At 39.5% G+C, this 15,122-nt stretch overlaps 1 protein-coding gene across 1 annotated transcript; it reads left to right on the top strand.

Annotated features, from left to right (window-relative positions):
- Positions 1 to 1,016: 1,016 nt before the first annotated feature.
- On the top strand, positions 1,017 to 14,002 carry LOC141798098 (protein phosphatase 1D-like). The gene is made up of 6 exons (XM_074679887.1): positions 1,017 to 1,706; positions 4,507 to 4,735; positions 4,894 to 5,018; positions 5,638 to 5,819; positions 5,919 to 6,143; positions 9,619 to 14,002. The coding sequence occupies exons 1-6, from the start codon at positions 1,193 to 1,195 to the stop codon at positions 10,006 to 10,008; spliced, it is 1,665 nt and encodes a 554-aa protein (XP_074535988.1). The 5' UTR covers positions 1,017 to 1,192; the 3' UTR covers positions 10,009 to 14,002.
- The last annotated feature ends 1,120 nt before the right edge of the window (positions 14,003 to 15,122 follow it).

Genomic DNA, 15,122 nt, shown 5'->3' on the forward strand with positions numbered 1-15,122 from the left:
GACAGAAGTTGCCTCTATTGTGTAGTAGGCCTATTGTTTCTGACAACTGACTACAGAACAGCTGTACTTTTTAATGCTGCTAAAAGGTTAGATTTAGTTTTTAAAAATGCTAACTTGTCTGAATGAATGGAGCTAAATGCTGCTTCTGTGGTCAAGATGCATGCACAGCTTTATGATGACATAGACTGATAATACCTATATGGTGGTCTTGAGAGCTCACAGCAGTGTAACTAAAGAAAACATGCAAAAAGGCAAATTAAGAAAAACATCTTCATCAATTTCACAACACCTGCACAGCATTTAGGAAGTGCTGCATATTAAAATCAACTTTGTGAAATTTTGCATAAAATTTGAATGAACTAAAAATATTTTGTATTTTTTTGCAATATATGTATAAATAGTTTGAATCTTAAAAATGAACAAAAACTAACAAAATTATTGAAAATTTGAAACTTAACAAAAATTCAAGAGTTTGCGAATATATTTTAAATATATATACATTAAAATATATTAAAATATAATACACTTAAATCCTGAATCTTAATCTTAAATTTCAGAAATTTGGGGTTGTTAAAAAAAGTTTGAAATAAAACAATTCTGCAAAGATTTTGAATAAATGAAAACTTCAAAAAGTAACAGAAATTTCAAAATAAATAAAACCTGCAGAAAATTTAATTAAAATTCCAAAGTTTGCAATTTTGCAAAAAAAAAAAGAAAAAAAAGAAGAAGTTTATTTAATTTAAAAACGGATTAAAGATAACGTAATAGTAAATTTGCCTGCACTTAAAGTGATCATCTAAAACTTACTCTTGACACCCAATGATGTCCAAAAAGAAGCCTATAGAATATTCTTTTCATTGATCCCCCTTGAGGATTTTTTTTGTCCCAGTAGCTCTCAAATAAGTGCAATAATGCAATAACAATAAAAATAGAATAATGATAGTAAGAATACAAAATACAACCGCAAACTATAAATGCAACACAACCGCACCCGGTTTCCATTGGTGGCAGTAATGTTGACCTGCCGTCTTCAGAAAACTAACAGTAGAAGAAGAACTCTGACGTCATCGCGTTTGAGCATGCCTACTACGCTCCAACATAAACAAAGGCAGGACGTTGGACCTTAGTGTACTCTGATATTATTTTATATGATAAAAGAACCGACAATTTGGAATCAAAGAAACTGGGACCAATGGAAAACACACTTTTGCTGCGAGTGAGTGTTTTCACCGACCAAGGAGGTAGGAAATACATGGAAGATGTGACCGAGGTCATAGTGGAGCCCGAGCCGGGGGAAGACGAGCCTTCGTCGGGTGATCCAGACGAGCGTCGCGGAGGAAACTCAACGGCTGTTTCTTCGGCCGGGGACCCGAACACAGACTGTATACTCTCCGCGGGGGTTTCAGGGGCACCATGTGAATCAGAACCGACTGAAGACCGATGTGAATCAGTGGAAACACCGCCACCGGGGGGTCCAAGCCCGACACGAGCTCAGCCGAGCCCCGTGGGTCGTTCCCGCCGGTCCGTAGCGTTCTTCGCTGTGTTTGACGGACACGGGGGTCGCGAGGCTGCGCAGTTTGCGCGAGACTATCTGTGGGAATTGTTGAAGAAGCAGCGGGGCTTCTGGTCGGATTGTGACCGGGAGGTATGCGCTGCTCTCCGCAAAGGATTTGTTGCCTGCCATCATGCTATGTGGAAGAAGTTACGTAAGTTCATAACACCTCAATAAGTTACAACTTTTCAACAGCTTTTCAACAGTGTGCACATCATACTGTTCATATCCCGATACATAGGTCACAGTGTCGGGCGATTTTGCGTAATATTGTACATAATGTACCTGCAGTTTGAAACGAGGTGATAAAAAATCTGCAGTTAAATTTAAGTGTTTATTAAGATCATGGGAAACATGTTCTTAGTAACATGGAGCCCTGAGTATACCATTTAAAAAAAAACTTTTGGATCATTACATCATTACAGTAAAATGCAATCTAGACACTGTTTTGACTAAAATAGAAGTCCCGGGGCCCATACTGCCGTACAGAGTATCTGGTTTTATTTTTGCCATAACAAACAAAGGAGATAATCACAACAGTCACATGAAGTTTCTTATCAATCTAATAGATCAACCCGGAGTTGGGATAAGTGAGTTCCCATGAAAGATAGCATGTGATCATCAATTACTTACATGAACAAGTCTGCCATCATCATACTATCGTATTTTATTGCAATTTACAAAGTGAAACGTAAACTCCTGAGTATATTTATCTTTTCAAGGTTTGAACCTCCTGTGAAGAAATTTATGTCAATTTCAGCGCCCTCCAGAGAGAAATTAGCACTTTTTAAAATCATGTTCTTGTATTTCAAAAATTCCCCTGATTTTTTGCTAGTTGGATTGGTTGAGGGGAATTTTTACAGTTGAAAATGTACAAAAAGTCTGGTATAATAGAATAGATAGAAAATAGAAATAGAAAATACTTTATTTATCCCCAAGGGGAAATTCAGGAGTCACAGCAGCATTTAAGAAAACAAAAGAAAAAAAGTGCATAGAAAGTGCAAAAAGGTCCAAATCCCCTTATTGGACTTGTAGCATCAGCTTCAGACACAATATATCAACAAATGAGTCGTCAGTCTTTGTATTCATTGCTTTTTTTTTAATTGTTGATCATACCGAGCAACAGTTTTGATTTCTGTCTGCTCTCTAACCAGCTGAAAACTCTGCGCCAAAATAAAAATGAAAACTTAGCTCATTTGACAATCACGCCTTAGTGAACGGTTGTATCTGTTAGTTTCTTTTCACCTGAGGGTTTCTGATTAGGCAATAAATAAAGAAATACAATGCATTTTTCTAACCTGGGAACTCTGAGCTCTGAAAAACAAGTGAATGCATCATTAGCCATTAGGTCTATAAAGAAAGTCTGCTTTGGTGCACACAGCCAGCTGCAGTACATTATGTCCACAGCTTAGTTTTCTTCCATTGGAGCACCACTGAGTGCATTGTTTTCCCCTCTGTGTGTAACAGCTTTTTGAATGGGAGAGTTGCCTGTGTGCTCTCTGCTCCACAGACTTAGACGGTCTGCTCAGGTGTCTATGAGGACATGTCAGGGCATGTCAGCTGTTAAACAGCTGGTCACAGACACAGTGTGTACACAAACAGTGTTTGTAAACTTTGATCATATTGTTCAGGGCACAGAGGACGATGTCTTTTATACTGACCCTGAATTCACAATGATACTGTCAGGCTAAACACATCAGCAAGTCTTTATTGGTGACAGCAGTGGATAAAAGATAAGCCATGTTTAGAGCCCTTCATTTTTATCATTTCTTTGCAGATACTGTTGTAGGTCGGTGTGCTGAAGTTCAGTAGAGATTGAAGGTTTAAAAAAACCACTGTTCAGATTTTATCAACACCCCAGAATACTAGGGGTGCACAATATTATCGGCACATTACCGGTATCAGCAGATATTGGCTTAGACAAAAACATAAGAAATCGGCCAACGCACCAAATTCTGTCGATATAATAAACTGGTACAACAATGGGCTGAAGCTGCATGTATTTTTTGCACTTTTTGTGATTTTGTTTGCACAGTTCAGATTGAGTAGTCTTATATTGGCTTCCTGTTTTCGGTTAAACTTAAGCAGCAGTCTGTAAGGTACATGTACAGTTGGAACCAGAAGTTTACATACACTATATAAAAAGGTACATAACCTTTTTTTCTCACCATCTAACGTTAAATCAGATTAAACCTTTCCTGTTCTTGGTCATTTAGGATTACCAAAACTATTTCTATTTGCTAAATGCCAGAAAAATGGGAGAGAGAATTTTTTAGACAATTTTTTATTACTTTCTTAAGAGTAAGAAGTTGACATACTCAGATCACTATGCCTTTAAACAATTTGGGAAAGCCCAGATGATAATGTCATGGCTTTGGAAGCCTCTGATAAGTTTATTGACAACATTTAAGTTAATTAAGGTAGGTTTTAAAGGGAAGGTTGAAACACGCTTTCAAGTCAGTCTCCAAACCCCAGAACAATTGCTAGATTTGTCGCTAGTTGTGACATCCGGCGATCTTGAAAAAAAGTCACTAAAGGGATCTGAAAAATCATTGAATATAACATCCAAGTTGCTAAGTTGGCAACACTGAGTTGCAGTTTTATCTACCGACTTCTTACCGCTGTCTTCATAACTCGCTCTAAATCCAAAGTTCTCCCATACAGTGAAACGTTACAATGCCACAGGCACATCCTTTACAGCTGTAACACACAGAATGCGTCCCTGGGATGGCTCCGGATCAAACAGTCACAGTATTTTGAGTAATTCACATGCCATCGCCATTCAATTTTGGTGCGATGTGTTTTAGATGCTCATGCAACCTTGTGTATGTACTTTTTTTTCTTTAGAAGTAATTAACAGCCACGGTTTCATCATAAACACAAAACTGAATATCTATTGAAGAAAAGTTACAGAGTTTTGTTCACACATTAATTTCCTCTCCCTGTACTTGCAGCTGAATGGCCAAAGACGCTCACAGGCCTTCCCAGCACTTCCGGCACCACAGCCAGCGTTGTAGTAATCAGAGGAAACCGAATGTATGTGGCCCATGTTGGAGACTCTGCAGTGGTTTTAGGGGTCCAAGATGATCCCACAGTCCCATTCATTAGAGCTGTGGAGGTCACACAAGACCACAAACCTGAGCTACCCAGAGAGAGGGAGCGTATTGAAGGTCTAGGAGGGAGGTAAGACTTAACCCACAGGATGATCTGCAGCTGTTTAGTACAAAAGAGATTCACAAATCTTCTCTTAGACACCTGAAAATTAAATTGAAGAACAATCTTGTGAAACTGGAAACACACTGCTCTATTGTAAGCATTGTCCCCTGTTTTCTTTTCCACAGTGTGATCAAAAAGTCTGGAGTGAACCGTGTCGTCTGGAAGAGACCGAGGCTGAGTCACAATGGCCCGGTCCGTCGCAGCACCGTCATTGACCAGATACCGTTCCTGGCCGTAGCTCGAGCTCTAGGTAAAAAAAAAAACGGTGATCATAGAAATCACATTCAGCGACCTGCTTCGTGGCACTGGTGATTCATTATTACATTTGGCCTTTCAAGAAAAGCACACTTATTATAAAAGAATAAAACCCTCATTTTGGCAACAAACGGGGATGTAATCTCGGGTTTATCTGCAGTTGGAACTTAAAGTGACTCATAAGACTTTGAATATCACAGAGGTGCTCAGCTTGAAGTCAACCTGTCCTTCTTGAAAGGGCAGCAGTGAGTCATCTTGGCTGTTTGTGGATATAACCGTGTTCATGGATGTGCTGTTGTGTTGATATTTTGAGAAGCAGCACGTTTTAGTATATTCAAGTATCAGAGGTGGTAGCAGAGGTTCTGCACTGTGGTTATTTTTTCCTTATTTGAAACACTGATAATAGGTTATAAACCAGATGTCATTATTATCTGTGTACATGATAATCAGAATATCCACAGCAGGATGAGTTCTTCCCACCGCTTCACTGACTGCACGCAGGCTTGCAGCACTTTTTTTATTTAACAGAGAGAAGCTCTACTTCATGCTGCTGTGGTATTAATAGTGTGGTTAAAAAAAATCATATATAGCTTAGTTTCTTCTCCGTGCATCAGGCGATCTATGGAGCTACGACTTCTACAGCGGAGAGTTTGTGGTCTCACCAGAGCCCGATACATGTGTGGTGACCCTTGACCCCAGAAAACATCGCTACATCATCCTGGGCAGTGATGGTTTGTGGAACATGGTCCCACCTCAAGAGGCGATCTCCATGTGTCAGAACAACGACGAGGCCATGGTGAGTGAGCTGTTATTTTTCAGCAGTGATCACAGTGGAGAATAAACCTGTGACCTTCTGGTGATGTATGAGTAAGAATTAATGTCTCCCATAATGCAGGCTCCATGTGGGGTGAACAGCGCTCGACAGCTGGTCAGTCATGCTCTGTTACGATGGCGGCAGCGCATGTTGCGTGCTGACAACACCAGCGCTATTGTAATCGCCCTGCAGGAGTCCAGGACTTGCCAAGACACCCTACACCACGAGGAGGTGTTGCTCGACTTATCCAAGATGTCCCAATGTCCTCCCACCTCTGTCTCCCGCGCTGACACTCCACTCCTACAGGTAAAGACGGTACACGCAGATATTTTATTGTATGCGTTTGATATCTGTAGTGTTTTTAAATTGAAATTTTGGTATTTGGCACCACTGATAACTGTATTTCAGGAGTCAGGATGATGGCACATGGTTGCTTAATTTATGGTAACCACTGCAGGACTAAAATCTGTAAAGGTTACGAATCCTGAGATTAAATTTAAAAGTATAATAAAGAAGATCTAGAAGTCAGACTCTCAGTTCTCAATCCTTTTTTTCCTGAAGTTTGAGCGAATCAACCTGGATAACTTTAAGGTCAAGGTAAAAAGAAAAACTCAGAACTTTTTCTGGCCTAACCTCTGAGAAAATATGTTGTCCCTTTCTACAAATAAACCCGTCTTGGTATTTAGATCATGATTTTTGCATTTCATAGCAATGAGAACAGAGATTCAATTCTAATTTAGCTTTTTTGTTGCTATTTCAACCAGTTAGAACACTAGTGTAACAAAAAATTCCAGACGTTAATGTCCTAAAATACATCTCAAGTAGATACACTGCTCAAAAAAATAAAGAGAACACTAAAATAACACAACGTAGATCTGAATGAATGAAATATTCTTATTAAATACTTTGTTCTTTACAAAGTTGAATGTGCTGACGACAAAATCACACAAAATTATCAATGGAAATGAAATTTGTTAACTCATGGAGGTCTGGATTTGGAGTCACACTTAAAAGTAAAGTGGAAAAACACACTACAGGCTGATTCAACTTTGATGTAATGTCCTTAAAACAAGTCAAACTGAGGCTCAGTCGTGTGTGTGGCCTCCACATGCCTGTATGACCTACCTACAACAGTCTGGACAGTCTGTGGTGCAACGCGGCGTTGGTTGATGGAGCGAGACATGATGTCCCAGATGTGCTCGGTTGGATTCAGGTCTGGGTAACGGGCAGGCCAGTCCATAGCATCAATGCCTTCGTCTTGCAGGAACTGACACACTCCAGCCACATGAACTCTGGCATTGTCTTGCATTAGGAGGAACCCAGGGCCAACTACACCAGCATATGGTCTGACAAGGGGTCTGAGGACCTCATCTCAGTACCTAATGACAGTCAGGCTACATCGGGCGAGCACATGAAGGGCTGTGGGCCCCCCAAAGAAAGCCCCCCCCACACCATTACTGACCCACTGTCAAACCGGTCATGCTGGAGGATGTTGCAGGCAGCAGAACGTTCTCCACAGCGTCTCCAGACTCTGTCACGTCTGTCACATGTGCTCAGTGTGAACGTGCTTTCATCTGTGAAGAGCACAGGGTGCCAGTGGCCAATTTGCCAATCTTGGTGTTCTCAGCAAATGCCAAACGTCCTGCACAGTGCTGGGCTGTAAGCACAACCCCCACCTGTGGACATCGGGCCCTCATACCACCCTCATGGGGTCAGTTTCTGACCATTTGAGCATGCATATTTGTGGCCTGCTGGAGCTCATTTTGCTGGGCTCTGGCAGTGCTCCTCCTGTTCCTCCTTGCACAAACGAAGAGGTAGTGGTCCTGCTGCTGGGTTGTTGCCCTCCTCTACGTCTCCTGATGTACTGGCCTGTCTCCTGGTAGCGCCTCCATGCTCTGGACACTACGCGGACAGACACAGCAAACCTTCTTGCCACTGCTTACATTGATGTGCCATCCTGGATGAGCTGCACTACCTGAGCCACTTGTGTGGGTTGTCGACTCCGTCTCATGCTACCACTAGAGTGAAAGCACCACTAGCATTCAAAAGTGACCAAAACATCAGCCAGAAAGCTCAGGAACTGAGAAGTGGTCTGTGGTCACCACCTGCAGAACCACTCCTTTATTGGGGGTGTCTTGCTAATTGCCTATAATTTCCACCTGTTGTCTATTCCATTTGCACAACAACATGTGAAACTGATTGTCACTCAGTGTTGCTTCCTAAGTGGACAGTGTGATTTTAAGTGTGATTGACTTGGAATTACATTGTGTTGTTTAAGGTGGGCTTCACACGAGTACGAATTTCTATGACTCCGGTAAAATAAACTATCGATCCGGTGATATTGACACACAGAGACGCGTATTTGTCCATGACTCTGCATCTTTTTTGAAAACGGGTCTGCAGGTGGATATCTGCGTATTCGTCTTCATGACATACTTGGTATAAACAGTTAAGTCCGGAAAAGACGGTGACCTCATAGTACCCCTACTCCCCGCCCCTCAACCCACGTTGTCACACACACAAACAACAACAACAATGGCGACAGGCGGATTGATTCTGATATTGTTCCAGCAGCTACAAATATTGCTTCGACTATTATATCAACATTTTCTCAGAGAGCATGAACAACACCACCTACAGCAACAACAAGTGCTCATGCAGAGACGCAGCATGTTACGCGTGCATGAGCACTTGTTAACGTGGAATCCACCTCGGAGCAGAACCAGACGGGCAACCCGACGACAGTTTTGCGTTGTCATGTAAATGCACAAGCCTATGAACAATACGATGTGTAAACACCGATACATGTTTTGATGCCGACGCCAAGACGATACGAGGCCGTCCTCGTGTGAGGAGGGCCTGAGTCAGTGTTTCCCAATCCTGGTCCTGGGGACCCCCTGCCCTGCATGTTTTAAAGGTTACCCCACTCCAGCAATACCTGATTCAAATGAATGGCTCGTTATCAGGCTTGGACAGAGCTTGATGACGAGCTGATCATTTGAATCAGGTGTGTTGGAGTCGGGAACATAAAAAACGAGCAGGGCAGGGGTACCCCAGGACCAGGATTGGGAAACACTGGTTTAAGTGTTCCCTTTATTGTTTTGAGCAGTGTATTTATAACATCATTACATGGCGATATGCCTCAACGTGTCTTATCTTCTCTTATTCATTTTGGAGAGTTCTTTGAAAAAGTACATTTTGCTTCAGGATGATTAATAAAGGAATGCAGTGATTCAAGTTTTCTGTCTGCTGGTCTGACTTAACTGAAAGCTGCCGTTTTAGCCTTCTGTATGTTCAAGAAGCAACAAGTTAGGTCATGTTTGTATTTTAATAGGTTCCAAAACTTTGTTATAGGGTTATATATGCGACATCTGTGTTTGCTTCTGTTTGTTCTGCTGCTAAAACTATACAGTTAGTTCTTTCTTTTGGTTATGAGCAGTCTTAAGTCCTAAGGTTGCTGCAACCTTGAAGAAACTACCTGAACATGGCAGTGATTCAGCAGCAAGAGTTCAAGTTCTGTGACCGAGCATTACCACTTACTTTTTAGAAAGAGTCAGCTTCTTTTGAAATGGCTTTAAAAGTAACCATGTGCAGACCTATCTGGACTGAAATCAAAGGGATGTTTCTCTGAAACCATAGGCTGTTTTTCTTTTCTCCATATTCTTTAAATTTTGGGCTTATCTGCTGGAGAAAACAAGTACTTGAACTTCTGGTGCATTTGATCCTAGCTAAAGCCTTAACTTAAACTTCTTCACATCTTTTCTTTTTCTGTCCTCATCAGCGCCCTCCAGAGGAAGACTCTCCATCAGCTGTGTGTGAGCTCCTCCCCACATTGGAAAGGAAAGACGGACTCTCTGGGAGTAATAAGAGCGTGTACCACCTTTCTCTGTCAGACCCCTTCTCTGTGACTCCGCTGTGTTCATACAGTAGCACTGAGCTGCCCTGTCCATCCGGCCCCTCTGATTGGACAGCTGACAGCAGGACAGCAAGCAGCAAAAGAACTATTGACGTCTCGCCATCATCGACAGGCCCGCCGGCTAAAAAAGCGCGGCGCAGGACTGCTGACAGGCCACCGCTTGTCCAACACAATGCAGAGAAGAAACAGAAGGAGTCCAATAACGTGTCCCCTGTCCTCCAACAGCACAACAAGAACACAGTGTGTGTGTGCTGATACACACACATACTGACACACCATCCTGCTGCCTCCTCCATTATTTCTTTCTTTCCTTTCTTTGGAATTATCACACTTCACACCTAGACTCTTTTACTGCGGAAGAGGAAGAGAGTCCTGCGTTAATAGTTTATTGAAGTTTTGAGTTTAGAACTATGTTTAATACATGAGACAAGAAAGTGGAGCACAAAAAAGAAATTGTACAAGGCCAAAAAAAACAAATTCAAAGCACAAAAATGTTTTATTTTCCCCTTAAAGTCAGAGCTCTCAGCTGTATTTCAAAGGAGGCAAAAAAACAGGGCTGAAGGAAAATCCTAGAAAAACACAAAAGTCAAAATTATGATGCAATTTAAGACATAAAGGCAGCCTTATTTAGGAAGCACACTACACTCACCTTATTATAATGCTTCACAATTTAAACACTAAGTATTAAAAGTATGTAATGAAAAGTGACATGAAGTACAGGTAACCTAACCCTAACCCTAACCCTAACCCTAACCCTAACCCTTTTTCAAGAGAACAGAGAAATAATATATAAAGCACAAATATGACTTGTACAACTATGTGCAAATACTTTTTTCCAATTACAGTGATGTAAAAATTAGATTGGATTAGAAAATTTGAATTTTTTTCTAGTTTCTCAATTTTAAAATGCCATTTCCAGTATTGGTGTCTCAGACCTTTTAAAGTTTCCATTCAGTTAGATCAGAGCTGTTTTCACACATAGACTGAAATAGGGCAGTTTTCTAAAACAGTTCCTGCATTCACACACCATCTGACTCCGGCTTCTTGCAGAAATGCAGCTGTGGTGCTGGCAGGTTGAAGTTCAGGGTGGAAACTTCACTAATTTGTCAGTCCAGTTAAGGTTCTAATTAAAATCTCAAAATTGAAATAAGTTTTTCACACATGGCTCTGATCCTCTTCTCTAATTTCAGTTTACAATGGAGCAAATTTTTAACCTGTTTTTCTTTTTTAAACGTCTGTTTTCATGAGACCTCCCTGAAACACAGGCTCTCCTCTACAATCAGAGTCTTATTCACGACTTACTCCACCTCTCACTGATGACTCTAAAGACTGTGCTGGTCTAAATAAGACTTTTGCCGGGTGTTTACTGAAGTAAGTGAACTGCTGGTTTCAACAAATCTATATTTTTTATACATTGTTGTTTGTTATTGATAAAACCAAGTTCTACCACAGCTTCTCTCTGCCCCTCACACTCTCACCCTGTGTTTTGACATATTTATAGATTCTTATTCTTTGTGTTTTATTTAATCACTGGATATTTGTCTTGAATATAAACTGAAGGTGCTTCTCCAGTCACAAATCATAAGCTAAGACTTTGTGTAAAGTGATGTATGAATATATGGAATAAGTGTCGGTAGCATTTCTTTTTTTCTTTCTTGTCTTCTTTGAGAGCATTTTCCTGCCCCTGTGAGGTTTTAAACAAGGATTATTAAGTTTTAACTGCACAATGTATCCTCATACGTGAGTCACTGTGCACAGCTGAGCAGCAGGAGGGTTAAAATGTTTCATTTAGAGTTTATTTACAGTAATATTTAAATGTTTGAGCATCACTGTTTAAAAAAAAGACACAAGAAGACTTGATCCAGAAAGAAGTATTCAACAATAAGATGCTAAAAGTGTTCTAAAAACGCATTCAATTCACAGTCTTTTCTCAATATGACAACAACAGATGATTCTCTGCTGCTCAGACCTGCACTGTGCCAAGCTGATAAAGACTGGATCCATTCTTCTTGTTATTTTAAAATTCACATTTTCTTATGAAATATCACAGTTTTTATATTCACTACCTGTGAGCCTGCCCCACCTTGTTTAACCATGTTTGCCTCCTTTGTTGTGCTGAAGTTGTCTGTTTTTGCAAAGACCTGTTTTCTCCTCTGTGTTTGCCAAGCATCCAGGCTTCTCTGAAACAAAGACTTCCACAAAAACTGATGTTTACAATGTGTGTGTGTGTAGCTTTAACCTAGTGCAGCCAGACTGCTGTTGTGGATGCCAGTGTTGTATTTGAGCCTTGAGACTGGCATCTGCAAGACTAAATCACTTCAGAAGAATCAAGAGTCCAAGCTCAGTCTCATTTATCTATGGATTTTTAAGGAGGGAGAGCTGTTTGAGTCCAAACTATTGACTGCCTGACCCTGGACAGACAGTGTGAGACCTTTTGGATTTGTAGAAAACTACAAGGAAATTGATGTGTGTGTGACTGCGCACTGCCTCTCTAGATTTGGAGATTCCTTTATCAGTTCTGCTTCATTGTAAGTGTCTAGCAAAGATCAAAAGAGCTGCAGCCTGCTTGTTATTTGTCAGAATTCTAACAGACTAAACTTCTTGAATCCAGCATTAGTTACCAATGGTGTTTTTTGACACTAGGAACCAGGGGCTATTTGAGGAACTATCTGCTTTTTGACTGCAGGAACTAGGGTCTGGATTTAATTCTAGGGTAATTTATCTACCCTCAGAGGAAACACAGCCAGCGATAGGCTACGGGAACTATTTGGTTCCTCTTACAGTAGTTCCTGGTCAAAAAGCACCTCAAGTAATTTTAGCATCTTTACTTTCCTGATTTCACCCTGACAAGATGTCTGACAAAGTTTGAGTTCATCAACATATTGTTTATGTTGCTGAATTTTTTGTAAAGCACAACCCACAGTTTGTGCTACCTCTTTGTGCATCTTGGAAGGAGCTATTGTTGATCAAATTTACTAGATCCTTATGCAAAAAAACTTTACAAAAACATTCAGCAGTCTGTTATGAATATTAGCCCTCCTCTCCATTTTCACAGTCCTACTGCAGTCTTTGCTTGATCTTATATAACTTCAAGTCACAAGTCCTGAAAACTGTTTTGAACTCGAGCTCTACAACACTGGTGTCCGCATTGGCGGTAAAATGATGTCATCTTGTCTTTGTTTGACCACAACCCTGAGAAGAAGACAATGCTGCATCACAAGCAGCTGATCCTCAGACAGGATTGTCTCACATCAGCACAATGCAATCTTGTTTTGTCTTTTTGCAGTAACTGTTGTGTCTGTCTGCTTGGTAAGGCTGATGGAGATGTTTTGTTTGGATTCTCCCTCATCCAGCCGTCGTACCTCCATGCTGCAGCTGCAGTTTTATTGTTACTGATGTATGCACAAGGCTTGTCTGAGTAAATACACTTTGCATGGACTTTATATGAAAGTATTTTTGCACTGTTAATCGTCTCTGAAGATGGAGTTGTTTATGATATTAACTGTAAAAATGATTCAGCTCAGAGCAGATGAAGATTGGAGCCAGAAATATAAACACTTTAAGACATTTTAGGATGAGTAGTATTTTTAAACATTTAAATTTGAATCTTTTTTCCAACAGTTGCCCTGTCTCACGGCTTCTTTTTTTGTTTCCCATCAGAAGAGTATAATCCATGTGAGAAATATTCACTGCAAGAGATTACTGTCCAGATGACATACATAAACTGTTGTTACATGATTTTGTATTTTCACTGAGTAAAGTGCAATTTCTAACTTTGAAATTGGGATCTCTTTATGATTTGTTTATGCTCCTCTGAGAATATCCTTAAGTATATTTGTACAGAGTAAATGTGGAAAATACTTCTCTAGAAATGACCCTCCCATAAAAAGCTCCCTCAGGATCTTTACTCTCTTTGTTTTTAAAAAATTGTGCTTTAAGGTTTATTGTCCAATGGCTTTCTTTTTTCACCTTCTTTTAAATTGGTAGAAGTATGTCTGAAAACTAATGTCACGCTATGATCTAATCCAACATTTGACTCATTAAGAAGATAAAACATTTTACTCTTCCTTTCTTTGTAAAACATGTAAACTTTGGACTGTTTTGTATCATTCAATATTTGTGTTTTTATGCTCAAATATGGATGTCAAAGTCATGATTCTGTTCACCTCTGCTCTGCCGCAGCAAATCTCACACGCTTCAACACTTTTTTCAGTTTTCACTGATACCCACACTTTCTCATCATAGATTAAAAAAGAATACAAATATTTCATGTTTTTTTATGTGTGTGTAAATCTCTTTCTGGTGCATTTGTTTACTTATATATAGTCTGTCTTCACTTACATTTCTATGTAGGCTACTTTCACAGCGTAAAAAAGGGCAAAGAATATTCAAAGAATGAAAAGACAAAGATAAAGAAAAAAAATTATCTCATATGATATAAAATTTGAGACAATGATGGTGAAGGTTTTTTTTTTATTACTTTGTAATCCAAAACTAAATTGGTGTATATATTCTAACAGTTATTTTAAATCAAATTTGAAAAAAAAAGAAAACTGACAGAGATAAGGGTAAGCAAGAAGACATTTCTTTACCTGACGTTAACTGTGTCAATTTGAAACTGTTATAAAAAGCTTGATATTTCAGGTAAAATCAATAATCATAAAAAAAAAAAAATCATATGAACAAAGTCAGAATGATGGGATAAGAGTTCAGACTTTGGTACAATTTGCCAAAAATAATGAGATAAAAGATCAGATTTTAAGGTAAAAAGTTACAGAAGTATTAGATTGTATTATTCTAATATATACTATTTTATATTGTTCTGTTTATGTACAGTGTTTTTATAGAAAAGAAAAGAAGCTCCCTTTTTCTTGATAAACTCATAAAAATACAATGCATAAAATGTCATTTGAAACAAATTAAAAAAATAAAGATGAAATAGGATCATCTTACTGTATCCCAAGATGGTGATTCAGGAGTTTTATCCACACGCTGCTGATGTTGAGGTTGTAAACACTGGGTAACGCCTTCACAGGAATAACACACACGTCACGTGAATGATGACCGTCTGATCGGAGCTTTGCCTGGGCATGCCTTCACAGCAGGCGTGATGAGGGAATACAGGGGGCGGGGCTAGTTGCAAGGATAATAATTAGTTTTATGACGAAATAATTCCAGTTTTTCTAAGCACACACACATAATGTTGACTTAAGTTAAAGTTAGACCTTAAATTTCATAAAAATGACTTTCTCTTTGCAGAAAATTATTGGTGTCATTATTTCAATTATTAAATCGAAATGATAAAATGATAGTATTTTTACAATCTTCAAAAAGTTTGGAAGAATATGGTAAATATAAATAAAGTAAGA

The sequence above is a fragment of the Halichoeres trimaculatus genome, unplaced genomic scaffold, assembly GCF_033239565.1.
Source record: "Halichoeres trimaculatus isolate MK-OKI-2021-1 unplaced genomic scaffold, fHalTri1.1 fHalTri1_scaffold_9, whole genome shotgun sequence".
NCBI lineage: Eukaryota > Metazoa > Chordata > Actinopteri > Labriformes > Labridae > Halichoeres > Halichoeres trimaculatus.